General features: G+C 31.7%; 1 protein-coding gene across 1 annotated transcript; it reads right to left on the reverse strand.

Annotated features, from left to right (window-relative positions):
• Nucleotides 1–388: 388 nt before the first annotated feature.
• LOC130965406 (uncharacterized) lies at nucleotides 389–11,386 on the reverse strand. Its single transcript, XM_057890170.1, is given in 13 exon segments — nucleotides 389–1,971; nucleotides 2,059–2,841; nucleotides 2,969–3,238; nucleotides 3,342–4,437; nucleotides 5,097–5,678; nucleotides 5,772–5,906; nucleotides 6,104–6,127; nucleotides 6,871–7,568; nucleotides 7,665–8,471; nucleotides 8,895–9,155; nucleotides 9,351–10,114; nucleotides 10,117–10,487; nucleotides 10,852–11,386. Coding segments are annotated over 13 exon segments (7,743 nt in total). The 5' UTR covers nucleotides 11,337–11,386; the 3' UTR covers nucleotides 389–504.
• Nucleotides 11,387–16,463: the final 5,077 nt, after the last annotated feature.

Genomic DNA, 16,463 nt, shown 5'->3' on the forward strand with positions numbered 1-16,463 from the left:
GGAAGCCATCATCCGCGGACGATTGGGCCAACCAAAGCCATCCATCTTATTAATCTCCGGTTACCCACCGTAACATCTGTCTATTTATATTATGTTTATTTATTTATACAAACAAAATACATGTTTTTATCTCTGTGTATTATTTTTATTAATTTTGTACAGAATATAAAATAATATTTTTAAAAAATTAAAGAATTGTGAAAGTAATGACAAAGGAAAAAATGAATAAAAATGAAAGAAAATAAGTAAATTTGTAGCGTGAAATTGAAAATGTAGTCATGGAGAAATTTATTTCTTTCTTTGACTATGCTACATAGACACCAAAATCAACTATCAAAATCAGTTATTAATATAAAATATATATTAAAATATAAATACATATTAAAAATAAATTAAATCACATATATATTTATATACAAATACGTTTTTAGTGTAAGAATAACATTTTTGTTCCATCTTACATATGCTGTTATAATTAGCTAAAAAATTTTCAAGCTGAGGCGACTATCCTTCCACTTCCCCATCATGATGCCTTAATATTGTCCTGTCCGGAAACCACTCCGAGCTATAATCGTGGTTGTTGTCCAAGCCACTGTCTTCTCCGACAGTTATAAGCCTCTTCAAATTTTGCACCACAATTTGGAGGTTTGGTGAGAAAGGAGCATGATGTGAAGAGATCGCCCTTGTCACATCCAACTGCTTTTCCCTCCATTCTTCTTCCTTTTCTCTCATCTTCTCTCGTCTTCTTTTCGTTTCAACCTCCATCTTCATCACACTCCAATCAAATTCCCCCATCCACGTCTCTTCAACCACTTCTTTCTGCCGTCTTTCCTCTATCCACGTCTCTTCCATCTTTTGTTTTCCCTCCCTCCACCTCTTGCTCTTGTCCTCCTCTACGTCCATTTTTATATCCTCTCTTTGACTCAAACATGTCTCTTTCTCTGCCTTCTGCTGCCTTTCCTCTATCCATGTCTCTTCTATTGTCTGCCTTCTATCCCTCCACCTCTTGCTCTCGTCCTCTTCCATGTCCTCTTTCTCTTCAATCTGTCCCCTTTCTCTCCCCTCTCTCTGACTTCCACACGTCTCTGATCTCTCTTTCTTCAGCTGGACCTCCTCCACCATTATGTTCTCCAACAACTCTTCCATATCTCTCTGCATTGCTTCATTTGCCATACTCTCCTTCTGCCGTCTCATGTCTCTCTCCATTTTTCTCTCTTCTTCCCAGTTTCTCTCCTCTTCCCTTAGCCTCCTCTGCCTCCGTCTCCATTGATTCCATAAAACTATCCACCATGAAGTACTTCTTGTCCTTCTCACCTTACAACAGCAAAGCCGCTTCTTGAAGCTTGACAATAATGCCGAACAACAAAGGCTACAAGTTCCAGGGGAACGATTATCATGATTTGAATCATCATCAGATAATTCAGGGGATGACCATTCTTCCTTTCTACTTGAGACTGCCGCTAGAGTTTCTTCCTCCATCTCATCACTTGGTGGTGTTGTCACAGCCTCCAGGAATGACTCTTCTTCATGATAATAAGGACACGGGAATTGTATATCATCCATGTTTGTTTCATTCTTGTACACATAAACTCCCCACTGTCTTAAGTTCAAGCCTGCTTCACACTTCACCTGCACTGCCTTCCAATCATTATCATGTCCAAGACGCACATCAAGCCTCTTCCACTCCTCATCACTGAATAGTAGTCGCAGGTCACACAAGAGCACATGATCCTCTGCAAGAGCAAAACTATGCCTTTGAGGGCGCTGGCTGTATATATGCTCATCGTCAATGAACAAATGCAGACTAATATCTTGGTAGTCCATTTTGCCAAACTCCAACACTAGAGCCATTACAGGGAACCTGCCACGTGCCCATAAGAAGGGGATCCCTCCAGAGTCACAATAGTCTAACCATTTTGGAAGTTGTGTCTTCGGCATCACAATTTGCAATCCTTTTATCTCTTTGCGCATCTGTGATTCCAGACAGGAATAATAAGATTATAAGGGCCTTATTTTGCTAAACAGAAGAAAACAAGAGAGGAATTAAAAATAATAAACCTGTGACCATAGCGTGGATGATGAGTATGTCCTTAAGGAATTGCAGTGTCTTGCATCTACTTTTTGAATGCTAGAAGGAAGTGCTAAAACATATTTAAGGCTTAGACAGTAACTAACATCAAGACTTGTCCAGAAAAAGGAGTGTTTAAACGGGATTTTCTCAAAGCAGTTTGAGGACACAATTAAGTCTTTTAAATAGGGAAACATCTGCATAATTTTCTCAAGGTCATCATCTGATAGACTTGCATTGCTAAGATGCAAACTCATCAAACGATATTCTAGAAGAAAAAATGTATCTACATTTAATGATTTCCGAAGTTGAGAACACCCTCCAATCTTCAATGTTCGAAGCTTTGGAAACCATCCTGTAAATACACATTGAAGTTGCTTACAATTTGTCATGTCTAAATATTCGAGCCCACAAAGACTGCTAGCGAAAGATAGCGGAAGCTCTCTAATAGCAGTATGTATTACAGAAATCTTTAATAGTTTATCCATGTTTTCTCTCAACCTTGGCAAATGCGTTAGTCTTTTACACAAGTCAAAAGAAAGATATTCAAGAGATGGTAGAAAGATTTCTGGTAGAAAACTCCTTAGTTGAGTGCAGTCTGAAGCACTCAAATAAACAAGTTTAGAGAGAAATCCAACTGAATTATGAATCTTAACTAATTGCTTGCATCCGTCAAGTACCAAATCTCTTAAATTTGGGGCTCCAGACACACTAGGAAATTGAGTGATGGACTGGCAATAGGAGAAGTTCATGTAAGTCAATTGATCAAATTTCTGCAAAACATTAACAAGAATTTGCATTTAGAAATTCATATGTAAAATATTTCAGATTTAAAAATCGAATAACCCTAGATCATAATGAAGTATTTTTTTACAAAGAAAAGAAGACAAGCAATTGTACCTGAAATGGCTTCTTTAATACAAGAGAACTACAAGTTAAATTGAAGGCAGCAATTTTACTGGGATTAAATCCTGCTGGTGGAAAAGATGTTGAAGGGTACCCTTTCCAATCAACTAGTCTTAATGTATTGGGAAGACGAATACGCTTTGAGGAGAAGCTTGCATTGTGAACAATGAGAACTCTAAGTTTCATCATTTTCTCCAAGGTATCATCACAGCAGTTGACTTCTCCATAGCAATCTAGTTTCATTCCTTCAGTTTTACTATTTTCCTTTACCAAGAATAATTATATGCACTTCATTAAACATACTCTTGTACTAGCACTAACAAAAAGGAAAGCAAATAAAGAGAGCGGTAATGTTCTTAGTTCTTACCCTATTTTCAGTTAGTACTTCAAGAACATCTTTACAAAGCCATAACCTACTGCGTTCACCAGACTCTTTTGGTGCCTCTTGCTTCACAATCTCTCTACCCATGTCTTGTGTTAGATCATGCATCCTCAAGTAACCATTTTCAATGGTTATGAGAGATTTATCAACTAGTATTTTAATACCACTGCCTGTGTAAAAGTCACAGCCATCTAGTATTCTTTTAACATATTTCAATCTCTGCCCATTGAAAAAACATGCAATGTCAAGGAAAATTTCCTTTTCATTGCGTTCAAGACTGTCATAACTTATTCTAAGAATATTTTGGATATCTCCATGAGGATTCTTCTCATATTTGTCCAAAGAAGACTCCCACACTTGCAGATCTTTACCAATCAATTCTGAGCCTATGACTTTTAAAGCTAATGGAAGACCTTTTCCATAACGTATTGCTCGATTCGACAAGTCTTCATAGTTTCTAGCAGGAGTACTCATCTTGAAGGCATTCTGACAAAACAACTCAAGTGATTCTCGATCATTCATCATTTCCATTTCATAAATCCTTCCGATCTGATGAGCCACCAGCAAATGTTTATCTCTTGTTGTTACAATGATTCTGCTCCCAAGACCAAACCAGTCACATCCTCCTGCTAATTCTTTCAACTGTTCTATCTTGTCAACATCATCTAGAACTATGAGAACTCTTTTTGTGCTGAGATTGGCTTTTATTGTATGTATTCCTTTTTCAACACTGTCCAACTTGATCTTTTGCACCCCAAGAGCATCTGACAGGATCTTTTGTTGCAGGAATATTCTCCCCTTGTCTTGGTTGGAAGCTTTTCTGACATTGGAAATAAAACAAGCACCCTCAAATTCATTGCAAATGGAGTTATAGAAAACCTTAGCGAGTGTTGTTTTGCCAATTCCACCGGTTCCGATGATCCCCAACATGAAAGTGTTGTTAGACTCAATATCTAAGAGTGACTTCAGTTCTGCAACTCGAAACTGCAGTCCAACTACATTCTCCTCCAAAGGTATCTGTTTAGGAGAAATTTTTGTGGCGGCCTTGCAGACAATATCTTGAATGAACTTGAATTCGAACCTGTAGAGTGCAGAGCAGATAAAACATACAAATGGCTTTCAAATCATGAAGTTCATTCTATCTTTTCCTAAAAAAAACAGATAAATCTTTAATATTCTCTCTCTTTGGCGATTTCAAAATAGTTTATACATGTTTAATTTTCCTACAATTATTGCTGGTTGTTTTTTGGTATAAATGTAATATTAGGGATTATAAAAATAGGAAAATATATTGAAAATTTAATTTCTTTTATAAATTGAATTTTCAAATGATAACTTTAAAATGTACTTTTAAAATATATATTAGCTAAATTCATAAAAGTACTGAGTAATTATCCAAATCAGTCCATGAAGTTTTTAAATTCCGACATTTTAGTCCATCAGATTTCAAAATACACAACAATTTTCAATGTTTATCTCCGTCAGATAATATAGTCCCTTTCTAATTTGATCCAAAGAGTGACATACAAAACAGTTCCCAAAGGAGAATGTTAGAGTGTAAAAATATGGAGAGTTGGCTAATATCTGTTCAAATACAAGACAAAAATTAAAAAAAAAATGTTGACCACCTAACATTTCTCTCATAAAAAGTAGGAGTTGCAATATCATTTTCCTGAAAAAATATTTCATATTGAAATTGAAGTATATATCACATTGTACCGCTGTAATTGTATTACTTACCCTTCTTTTAAATGATATCCTGTTATGTTAGATACTCCAAGCAAGGCCGACTTCCACTTCTGCACCTTCTCAGAGTAACAACCAAACTTATTTTCATGAGCAGCCATGGCAAGCCTATAACTGTTTCTCTGATGCCGTACATCTGAAGGCTCTATTTTGTAGAATATGGGAAACACAAGCTGGCCCTTTTCCTCCTGACATTCGAGGATCTTGGCAAGTTCATCAAGACACCAAGTGGAATCTGCATAGTTCTCGGAGAAAACAACGATTGAAACCTTGGATTCTTCAATGGCCTGAAAGAGTTGAGGTCGAGTCGTTTCTCCCACCCTCAGATCCTCGCTATCCATGAAGGTTTTGATTCCCTTGCGGCACAAGGCATAGTAGAGATGACCGGCGAAGGCGTAACGCGTGTCTTCACCCTTAAAACTCAGAAAAATATCGTAACTGCTGCTGCTGCTGTTGCTGATGGTCTCAGAACCAGTTTCTATTTCTTCAACTGGATTTGCCATCACTATGTGCACTGATAAAAATAATAATAGCAGTAAGTAGAAGCAGAAGTTAAAGTATTGTAATGATGTGCTCCTTTAAATGATTCACATCTCACCATGTAAACATTTTTATATATTAATGAGTGAATTGCCTTTCGGATTTACCAACTTAAATATTGGATTATACAAGGCAATGGATTTGTATGTATTAGCCAACCAGCTGTTGCAAGATAAACTTTTGGAGGCATATGCTGTTTGGTAGAGTTCATCCAACATCCAAGAACAATGAATCGATGCCCATGTACCTTCAACACTGACAGATCTACAAAATTTAGTTATTAATGACAAAAATAACATAATTATTTTTTTAGTTAAAAGATCAAAGTTATTTTTTTGGGACAATGGTCAAGCTAAATAAATCATGAGACTTAAAATATAACAAAATTATTAAGTGTTATTAAATAATGTTTATTTTAGGAGTCTTTATAATAACACATTTCTGTTTTATACTTCATATACCTGAAGTTTGCAATGGTTGTTATGCTGTCATAGTATTCTTCATGGATAAGGTACAAAATTTCAATTGATCAAAGACTTCATTCTAGAGAGAGAGATCATTTATTCATTTATTTAAAAATGATTAACAAAAAACTGCATGCAGGGTGAAGGTTCTCTTCTCTTCAATAAGTCAAGATATTGATAATTATTAATTCGATTATTGATATAAAGAGATCCTCCTTGTTCAATTTACAAATACACACACATTTGAAACGTACAAAAATCTACTAATTTACTTAATTGATATATTCAAAATATATTTCTTGAAATTGGAAATTTTGATTATTAGTCAGCATATGAAAGTATTTGTTCGGCTTAGCCAATAATGCAAAACGCAAGTCTATACAGAGAAATGGACTTGTCAAAGCGTCACTGAATCATGATATAATGCTACTAACAAATCAACAATTCTGAAGTATGTTCTGGCCAAGTTAGTTAAACCAGCCACAAAACACATAAATGCAAATGTAAGGATAGGTTGGCAAGATCTTTTTCAAAGAAGCATTCTAACTAGAAGCAATGATTATCCTAATATGTATATAGAACAGGAAAAATGAAAAGAAAGACAACTTTTCTTCATCAGAAAATGCAAATTAATAACCCAATGAATAAAAATTAAACAGGCCAAGTGTAGAGAGAATTGGTCACCCAACCTTGTTAACTCATTATATTGCAACATGGCCACATGCATGTTTTCTATGGGGGAACCTTATTACTTTAGTGTCCTCTAAGCTTCGATGTCTGACTCCCCTTCCTCTCCATCATCCTCATTTTCGTCCTCCTCATCTCCGTCTTGTAGCATTAAGCTCAAGCATTGGTCTTCTTCTATTGGAGCCATAAGCCTCTTCAACTTTTCTACCACAGTTTGGAGGCTTTCTGGGAAGCTAGCAATGATGGCAAGTTCCTCAGCAGAAGATAATCTCTTCTTCGTCAAACTCCCTGGACTACGAGGTACACTCTCCAACCCGAATTGTTGCGACCCACTAAAGCGGATACCTTTCATGCTTGTTTCTTCCTTGTAAACATACACTCCCCATTGAACTGGGATGATGTCTGGTACACACTTCACCTTCACTGTCTTCCATTTGTTACCATGCTCAGCATGTGCATCAAGTCTCTTCCACCCCTCATCACTGAACAATACTCGTAGGTCACACAACAACACATGATTTTCGGCAACTGTGAAATTATGCGATGGTTGGTATGCAGAGTAATCTCTAGAGTCAATGGACAAGTGCAGACCAACAGGTTGATAGTTCATTTCTCCAAACACAAACGCCAAAGCCACAACAGGGAACTTGCCACGTACCTCGAAATTCAGGTACCGTGGATAGCCCTGCCAACTTCCATGATAGTCCCACCATTCTGGAATCTCTGTATTGGAAGTTGGCATCACAACTTGTAATTTATGTATCTCTTTGCGCACCTACACATCAAATATATTGCTTCAGTATTTTTCTCTCTCTTCTTTTTAATCATTATGTTGGTTAAAAAGATATGAAATGATTTCAAAGTAACAAACCTGTGCCCATAGCATATTTGTTGTGTTTGCACTTAAGAAACTGCAGTGTCTCACATCCACTTTCCTAACACTAGAGGGAAGTTCCGGAATTTCTTGAAGATTTAGGCAGTAACTCAAATCCAAACTTGTCAAGTAGGACGATTCTTGAACGCATGCTGGAATAGATACAAAGTTGTTTGATGAAACATTTAAGACTTCCAAGTTCGGAAAACTCTGCATAATTACATGAAGATCTTCGTCACATAAACTTGCATGGCTTAAATGCAGAGTTTTTAAACTTGGACGGCACTCTGCAGTAGTTGCAAGGCTTTCTCTGAATCTTGCAAATGATCCACCAAGTTGAGGGCATCCTCCAACTTTCAATGTGACAAAATTTGGCAGCATAAATAAGCTGCTTGGAAGATAACCAAGTTTCTCGCAACTTGTCAAATCTAAATAGAGAAGTCCTACAAGATCAACAAAGGAATCTGGAAGCTCTTGAATAGCAGTAGCTTTCAAACAAATCTTTAATGGCTTATCCATCTTTCCCACTATGTCTGGGAAGAGTCCAAGTCTTCGACACCAGTTAAAGGAAAGGTGCTCTAGTGAAGGCAGACAAATTCTTGAAAGAAACTTTCTTAATTTAGTGCACTTTGAAGCTCTCAAATATGTAAGGTTTGGGAGAAATCCAACTGATTCGTCAAACCTAACCAAGTTTATGCATCCATTGAGTATCAATTTTCTTAAACTTCGGGCTTCAGATACATTAGGAAAATGAGTGATGGATTCACAATGGGAGAAATTCATGTAAGTCAAATGCTTAAAGTTCTGCAAACAAAAATAAATAAATTAAAAAAGGTAACAATATATTATATGAATTCCACGAATCCAACCATTGAATTGAGACACTTAACCATATAGATTAATCATGTAAAATTTTATAAAATTGGGAAGAGATTTAATATGTTAAACACTACTTTATTTTGACATAACACAATTTTGTAATATAAGTCAAGTCTCGTCTTTGGATTATTTGTCTATTATTGGTGCCATTTTGAATTTTCTAAAATTTGCTAAATTAATCACAAAGGTAATATAAATATATAAAAAGTTGTCTAATGGTGTAAATTAACAAGAATTACGCATAGTCTAAATGGATCCTTGTGTATAAATTTCGAGTTTTAGAAGAAAGTAGTCTGCACAATAAAAAGCGAACCTTTTATAAGAAGGGAATCAGACAACTAGTTGTACCTGAAACGGCTTTTCCAACATGAGAGGACTATGACGTAAACTGAAGGCAACAATTTTTTTTAAGTTGGACGGAATAGAATTTGAAGGGTACCCCTTCCAATCAAGCAGCCTTAATTGCTCAGGTAGAGGAATAGTCTGACATGAAAGGTTTGTGTTCCGAAGAATGAGAATTCTAAGTTTCTTCACCTTTTCAAAGGCAGTGTCAGTCCAATCATGTTCTTCACATTGAACAAGCTTTATTCCTTCAATTTTTTTATTTTCCTGTGAAATAAGAATATGTCACATTAAATGTTATTAATTTTGAGGAAGGCTTGAAGGGGGAATAAAATAAAACAAAACTTTTCAGAACTTCTCCAATGTGTATTGATGGGAGGAAGACAAATAATTAGAATACCCTGCATCTGACAGGAAAAAGTCAAAAAGCTAAATAAGAAAGAAAGTTTGTGTAGTTCTCACTTTATCATCGGGTAGTAGCTCAAGAACATCTTCATGAAACCATAATCTGCTGCGGTCTCTAACTTCTTTTGGTGCCTCCTGCTTCACAATCTCTCTACCCATATTCTGTATTAGATCATGCATCCTCAAGTAACCATCTTTGATAGTTACGAGAGATTTATCAACTAGTATTCTAATACCATCTTCTGTAAACATACCACATCCATCTAATACATTTTTTACATATTCCCATTTCTTCCCATTGAAGAAGCATGCTATGTCAAGAAAAATATCCTTTTCATTGCCTTCAAGACTATCATAGCTTACTCTAAGAACACTTTGAATGTCTTTAGGAGGATTCTTCTCATATTTGTCCAAAGCAGACTTCCACTCTTCTAAATTTTTATTAATCAAATTTGACCCTATAACCTTTAAGGCTAATGGGAGACCCTGGGCATAATGTATTGCTTGATTGGATAGGTCTTCATAGTTTGCTTTGGGCCTTCTCATTTTGAAGGCGTTCCAACAGAAGAGCAGTAGAGATTCAGGGTCACTTAGCAATTTCATCTCGTAAATCTTTTCGATTTCATGAGCTGTTAGAAGATATTTATCCCTTGTTGTTATAACAATTCGAGTCTCCTGACTAAACCAATCACATTCTCCTGCCAATGCTTTTAATTGTTCTGTCTTATCAACATCGTCAAGAACAATAAGAACTTTTCTTTCCCTAAGTCTCTCTTTGATCATAGTGATTCCTTTCTCAACACTGCGGACCTTATTTTCTCCTCCCCAAGCAATTCTGAGAGGAGCATTTTCTGTAGATGTACTAGGCCCTCTTCTTGATCTGAAATTTTTCTAACATTGAAAAGAAAACAAGCACATTCAAACTGGTCGCAGATGGAGTTATACAAGGCTTTGGCAAGTGTCGTCTTTCCACTCCCACCAATTCCAACAATCCCCAACATGGTATTGTTATTATAGAACTTTGTTTTGGGTGATTCGCTACTGGATAATACCCTGTACCAAGAATATAGATGTGACTTCACTTCTACAACTCGAGTTTGCAATCCAACCATATGATCCTCAATAAGCAATTGTCTTGGAGGTATATGAGTCAATGCCTTGCCTACAATTTCTTGAATAAACTTGAATTCATACCTGTAGATGTTCAAACAGTTTTCGAATATTGAGATTGGTCATTGAATGATCATGCAACATTTTAATGATAATCTTTATAAGTCAGTTCTAACTTCTAATAAAGGATTTATTTAGTTGACATTAAAATAATTGATAAGTCAATCTTCACTTATATGACCATGTACACAAGATAGCGATTCAAATCAATATAGAAGTACCAATTAATGAAAATTAAGGATATCAATTTGTAATAGTTAATAATGGTATAGTTATATTAATAGTCAAGCATATCATTACCACACATCCTCACAATTATAAGAGAATTAAAAATGTGATTTAGAGTTTAGACACTAAAACAATCGGGGAGAAGGTATTTATTACTTACCCTTGTTTTAAATGAAATCCTTTCATGTTGGATGTTTCAGCCAAAGCTTCCTTCCATTCTTTCACCTTCTGAGAGTGACAACCAAACCTGATTTCATGAGCATCCATGGCTTCCTTGTAAGTGTTCCTCTGATGCCGTACATCTGAGGGCTCTACTTTGTAGAAGACCGGAAACACAAGTTGGTACCTTTCCCTGTGACACCGAAGGATCTGGACGAGTTCATCAAGGCACCAAGTTGAAGCTGCATAGTTTGTTGAGAAAACAATAATGGAGATCTTTGAGGCTTCAATGGAATGAAGGAGTTGAGGTCGAATTGTTTCTCCTGTTCTGAGATTCTCATCATCGATGAAGGTGTTGATTCCGTTGCGGCAGAGAGCATCATAGAGATGACCTGTGAATCCATGACGCGTGTCTTCACCCCTGAAACTCAGAAAGATGTCGTAGTTAGTAGCCATGGTCTCAGAAGTTGAAGCTGGATTTGCCATCCCTGTAAATGCATTTACAAGCAGAACGTTGAATCAATGAGAGTAATTGACTTCACTAATTCTAATTTAACAACAGTTCATGAAGCACAAGTATAACGTTAATCTTTATTAGTTTTGATCAAATAGTGAAATTAGTTTTAAAAAATTATTCATTATTTAAATTAATCTTTAAATTTTTTTAATTAAATTTATTTTCTAAATATTTTAACTTAGTTATTTTAGTGCATCTGTCATTCTTAATATCAAAATTTATTGATACGACATATTAAGTAACATTAAAAGGTAGTTAATATGACAAATTTATAAAATTAAATCAAATTAATCTTAAATTAAAAATTCCAATGCTTTAAATTCTTTTTTTAATTAAATTTTAATTTGATATAATTTTATAAATTTATTATATTAATAGTCAATTAAAACTCCTATATGTGTTGTAGTATCACTTAACGTATCATATTAACAAATTTTGACATTGTCAATAAAAAAATGATAAAATGACTAATGCAATTAATTTAAAATTTTTAAAAAACAAATTCAATTAAAATAAATTTTTTGGGGACTAATTTAAAGAACGAGTAATTTTTCAAAAGTAAATTTAATTTACCGTTATTAGTTTAATATTGTTAGGCGACAGAATAAAATTTATTATTTTTAGCTAAAGTGATCAGAATGAGATTCAGATAGCAATTTTTTTTTAATATAGTAAGTTATATTTTATTAATTATTAAAAAATAAAATACAAAAATATTTAAAAGTAGAACATAAAAAAAGGTGAATTTTTTTTTAAATAATACATTAAAAGAATTCATCCAAATATCTGGTGTGTCGTAAAAAAAAAACTAAAAAGAATCTTAAAGAAAAAATAATAAGGATTTGGTTATGGTGGTGAAAGTATCAAGTGATTCTTAAAGAACACTTTAATTTGATTCCAAATGTGTGGATGTTGATCAATTGTACAGGTTAGTATGTGTATTTATATTCTTACCCAAAGTTTATAATAATTATAAAGAGGCCTCAATCATGAATGAAAGCATTTTTTTTTTTTTTTTGGACTTGGAAAGATTGTTATTTAGATGCAATTAGGGAAGGGTTAAGTTTATGGGCTTTTTGTAACTTGGGCCTTTAATGGACATGTGTATAAAGAACCAATATTTTAAACTAATATTGGACACTAGTTAACAAAAATTGTAACGTTACTACTTATACTTTTATGAAAAAAACTCATAAAGCAAATTGTAAACAAGAAAAAAAAAAAAACTCACAAGCAAAAGTGTCTACTATAATAATAATAATAATAATAATAATAATAATAATAATAATACTACTACTACTACTACTAATAATAATAATAATAATAATAATAATAATAATAATAATAATAATAATAATAATCCTTGAGTATATACATTGTTTCATCAAAACATTGATTTCAGCCAAAACATATAACAATTCCTTGAATAAAATTTTAAAAAGATTAATATATTATTTTTTTAATTTTAAAATGACTAAAATTAGATTGTGAATAATATATGTAGTTCAATTGTCTTCGGTTATTATATTAATCTAACTATGATATTATATAATAAAAGTATTTCGGTAATTAAGTTTAATTAAATTGGTCTAATGGCTTAGCTGTATTTGATTTTGAAAATAGGATAAGACAAGACTTTGTAAATAAAATACAAAAAACTGAGACACAAAATTAGTGTTATTATATTTTATTTGGTGATAAACTAGTACAATTTATAAAAGTCTAAATTATTATTATTTTTTAATTAATAAATTTGGAAAGAAAAAATATAATAATAATAAAAAATATAATTATGAAAAATTAACAAAAATAATAAAAGAAAAAATAAAAATAAATTATGTCTCTTGTTAGTATCTCTATGTCCTCCTGTCAGAGTGAACATAAAATACATTAATGCAGTGTCTCTCGACACAATATTTCTATTCATATCTCATCTGTCAAATACGATTTTGTGTTTTTGTATCCCTATTTTAGTGTCATGTGCCTGTAAACAAACGCAACCTTAAAAATTAATAAAAAAATGAGTTGATTAGACATTTAGACTTGATTACAAACAAAATTTAAATATTTTCACTTTTAAATATATTAAAAATTTAAATGCTGAACTATATTTACCTAATTAATAGAATGTTACGAATAATAATTAGATCAATTAAATAATAATACTACATTTTTATTATTTGTATTATTCATGACATATGTAGTTACTAAAATTTGTGTTTATTATTTGTATTACTCATGACATATGTAGTTACTAAAATGTAGGGTTTACAATTTAAAATTTTTAAACGTTTATGACTTATGTATTTAAAAAAGGTTTATACGAATATACATTTTTAGTTGATGAATTCGAACAATTTTTTTATTAACATAGAATAAATACAAAAATAATAAATAATCAATATATATATGAATTTAAAATATATTGGTGAATAAGATATATAAAATATAATCGTTTTAAAGAATTTACTTAGTATGTTATAATTTTATTATCATGAGAAAAATAAATAAATTTTAAAATATTAGATGTCAATGTTATTATAAATATTAAGATATTTGTATATTATAATTAGTATTTAATGTTTAAGGTTTATAGCTAATAATTTAGGATTTATAGTAGAGTATTGCATTTAGGAATTAGTGTTTAGGATTTTATGTCTTAGGATTTTAGAGTTTGAGATTTAGGATTTAGATTTTAAAATTTGTGGTGTAAGGGTTAGATTATTCGAAATGATAGTTTAGGATTTAGGATTTAGAATTTGGAGTGTAGAATTTAGGGTTTAAGGTGCAAGGGTTAGAGGAATAGAAATGATAGTTTAGGGTTTAGGTTTTAGGGGTTAGGGATTAGGGTTTAGGATTTACGGTGCAAGGATTAGAGTATTAAAAATGATAGTTTAGGATTTAGAATTTAGGGTTTTGGGGTTAGGGATTAGAGTATTAAAAATAATAGTTTAGGTTTAGGGTTTAAGATTTATGATACAAGGGTTAAAGTATTGTAAATAATAGTTTAGGATTCAGGGTTTGGAGTGTAAAGTTTAGGGTTTATGGTACAAGGGTTACAAGATTAGAAATGATAGTTTAGTGTTTAGAATCTAGGGTTTAGGGTTTAGGGTGCAAGAGTTAAAGTATTAGAAATGATAGTTTAGAGTTTAGGGTTTATGGTACAAGGGTTACAGGATTAGAAATTATAGTTTAGGGTTTAGATTTTAGGGATTTAGGGTTTAAGAGTTATGGATTAGGGGTTAAGAGTTAGAGTATTAGAAATGATCGTTTGTGTTTAGGGTTTAGGGTTTAGGGTGTAAGGATCAGAGTATTAAAAGTGATAGTTTAGAGTTTAGGATTTAGAGTTTAAGTTATAGGATTTAGCGTTTAGGTTTTAAGTTTTAGTGTTTAGGATTTAGAGTTTAGAGAAATTCCTTTTTATATTTTTGTAACATCAAGTTAATGCAAAAATAATAAATAATCAATATATATTTTTATACGAAATACTGAAATCTATTATTTAAAAATAATTATGCTACTAAAAAATTATGTCCAAGAATTAAAAAAGAATTTTGAATTAAAAAAATACATAATAATAAAAATAGATAATTTAGCAAATTGGATAAGCCATGAAGAGATTTTTACTGGAAAAGATTATGCAGATGCAGCAGTATTTTTTGATGGAGAAGTCCATCGATCATATTCAAAAAGTGATTATAATAGTTGGAAGTAATATGAGTCTGATGTAATTGAAATTAAATATTTGTCTCCAAAATTATATTTTGTTGAAAATATTAATGTTGTCATTAAAATTAAAATCAAGATTAAGTTGTTTATAAAAAAATTAATTTTGATTTAATTCTATAACTATTAATATGATTTTATTTATACTAATATGTAATTATGAACCAAATGGGATGCCTCAACACTTTATCCCCATAGCCCAAACGTAACGGCTATAGTGCATTGCATCTATTCCACTTGAATCCCCATGTCTCTTTCACTCTCTGAACACGCTAACACTAATAAAGAAACAAAATTACAAACAGTTGGTGAGCAAAATACAAAAAGGAAAAAGCTGCCAGTTTTGAGAGTATCCAACATTATAAAAAGAAGAATTGAAACCGAATTTATAAAAATTAGAGAGCAACGAAAGATGGATATTGATAAAATATAGAGTAATTACTCAAATCAGTCATCGAAGATTTTAGAATCGGACATTTTAGTCCCCAAGGAAAATTAATACACATATTAATCCCCAAGGTTTTACTCCGGCAGACAAATCAGTCCCTAGTTCATTTTCCGGCAGTGTAATTATCCAGATCAGTCCCCAAAGATTTTAAAAACGGACATCTTAGTCCCCAAGAAAAACTAATGTACAAATCAATCCCTAACGTTTCTCTTTGTTAGACATAATAGTCCCCCGTCCAAAAATAAAATAAAATAAAATAATAATTATTATTAATTGCTCAATAATATTGTATTATATTTTTTGTATTTTTTAGACAAAAATAATGATAAATTTATTTATTAAATTATTATATATATATAGTGTCACTCAATAATAATAATAATAATAATAATAATAATAATAATAATAATAAAATGATTAGAGATTATTTTACAAAAAATTTAAAGTTAAAACCATTTGATATTTTTGTATTTAATATAATCAAAAGATGGCCTACGTAAAAAATATATATATATATATGTTTGTATTAAAAAATATGTATTAAAAGAAAATATTTTTATTTGAATTTATATTAAATATATTTTTTTTAATACAAACATTCTTTTTTAAAATAATACATCTTTTAATTATATTAAATACAAAAATATCAAATGATTTTAATCTTGAATTTCTTGTAAAATAATCTCTAATAGTTTTATTTATTATTATTATTATTATTGAGTGACTATATATATATATATATATATATATATATATATATATATATATATATATATATATATATATATATATATAAATGAATGAATAAATCATTATTTTTATCTAAAAAATACAAAAAATCATGGTATAATAGTATTATGTAATTATTATTAATAATAATAATAATAATAATAATAATAATAATAATAATAATAATAATAAT

Source organism: Arachis stenosperma, chromosome 3 (assembly GCF_014773155.1).
Source record: "Arachis stenosperma cultivar V10309 chromosome 3, arast.V10309.gnm1.PFL2, whole genome shotgun sequence".
NCBI classification, from domain to species: Eukaryota; Viridiplantae; Streptophyta; class Magnoliopsida; order Fabales; family Fabaceae; genus Arachis; species Arachis stenosperma.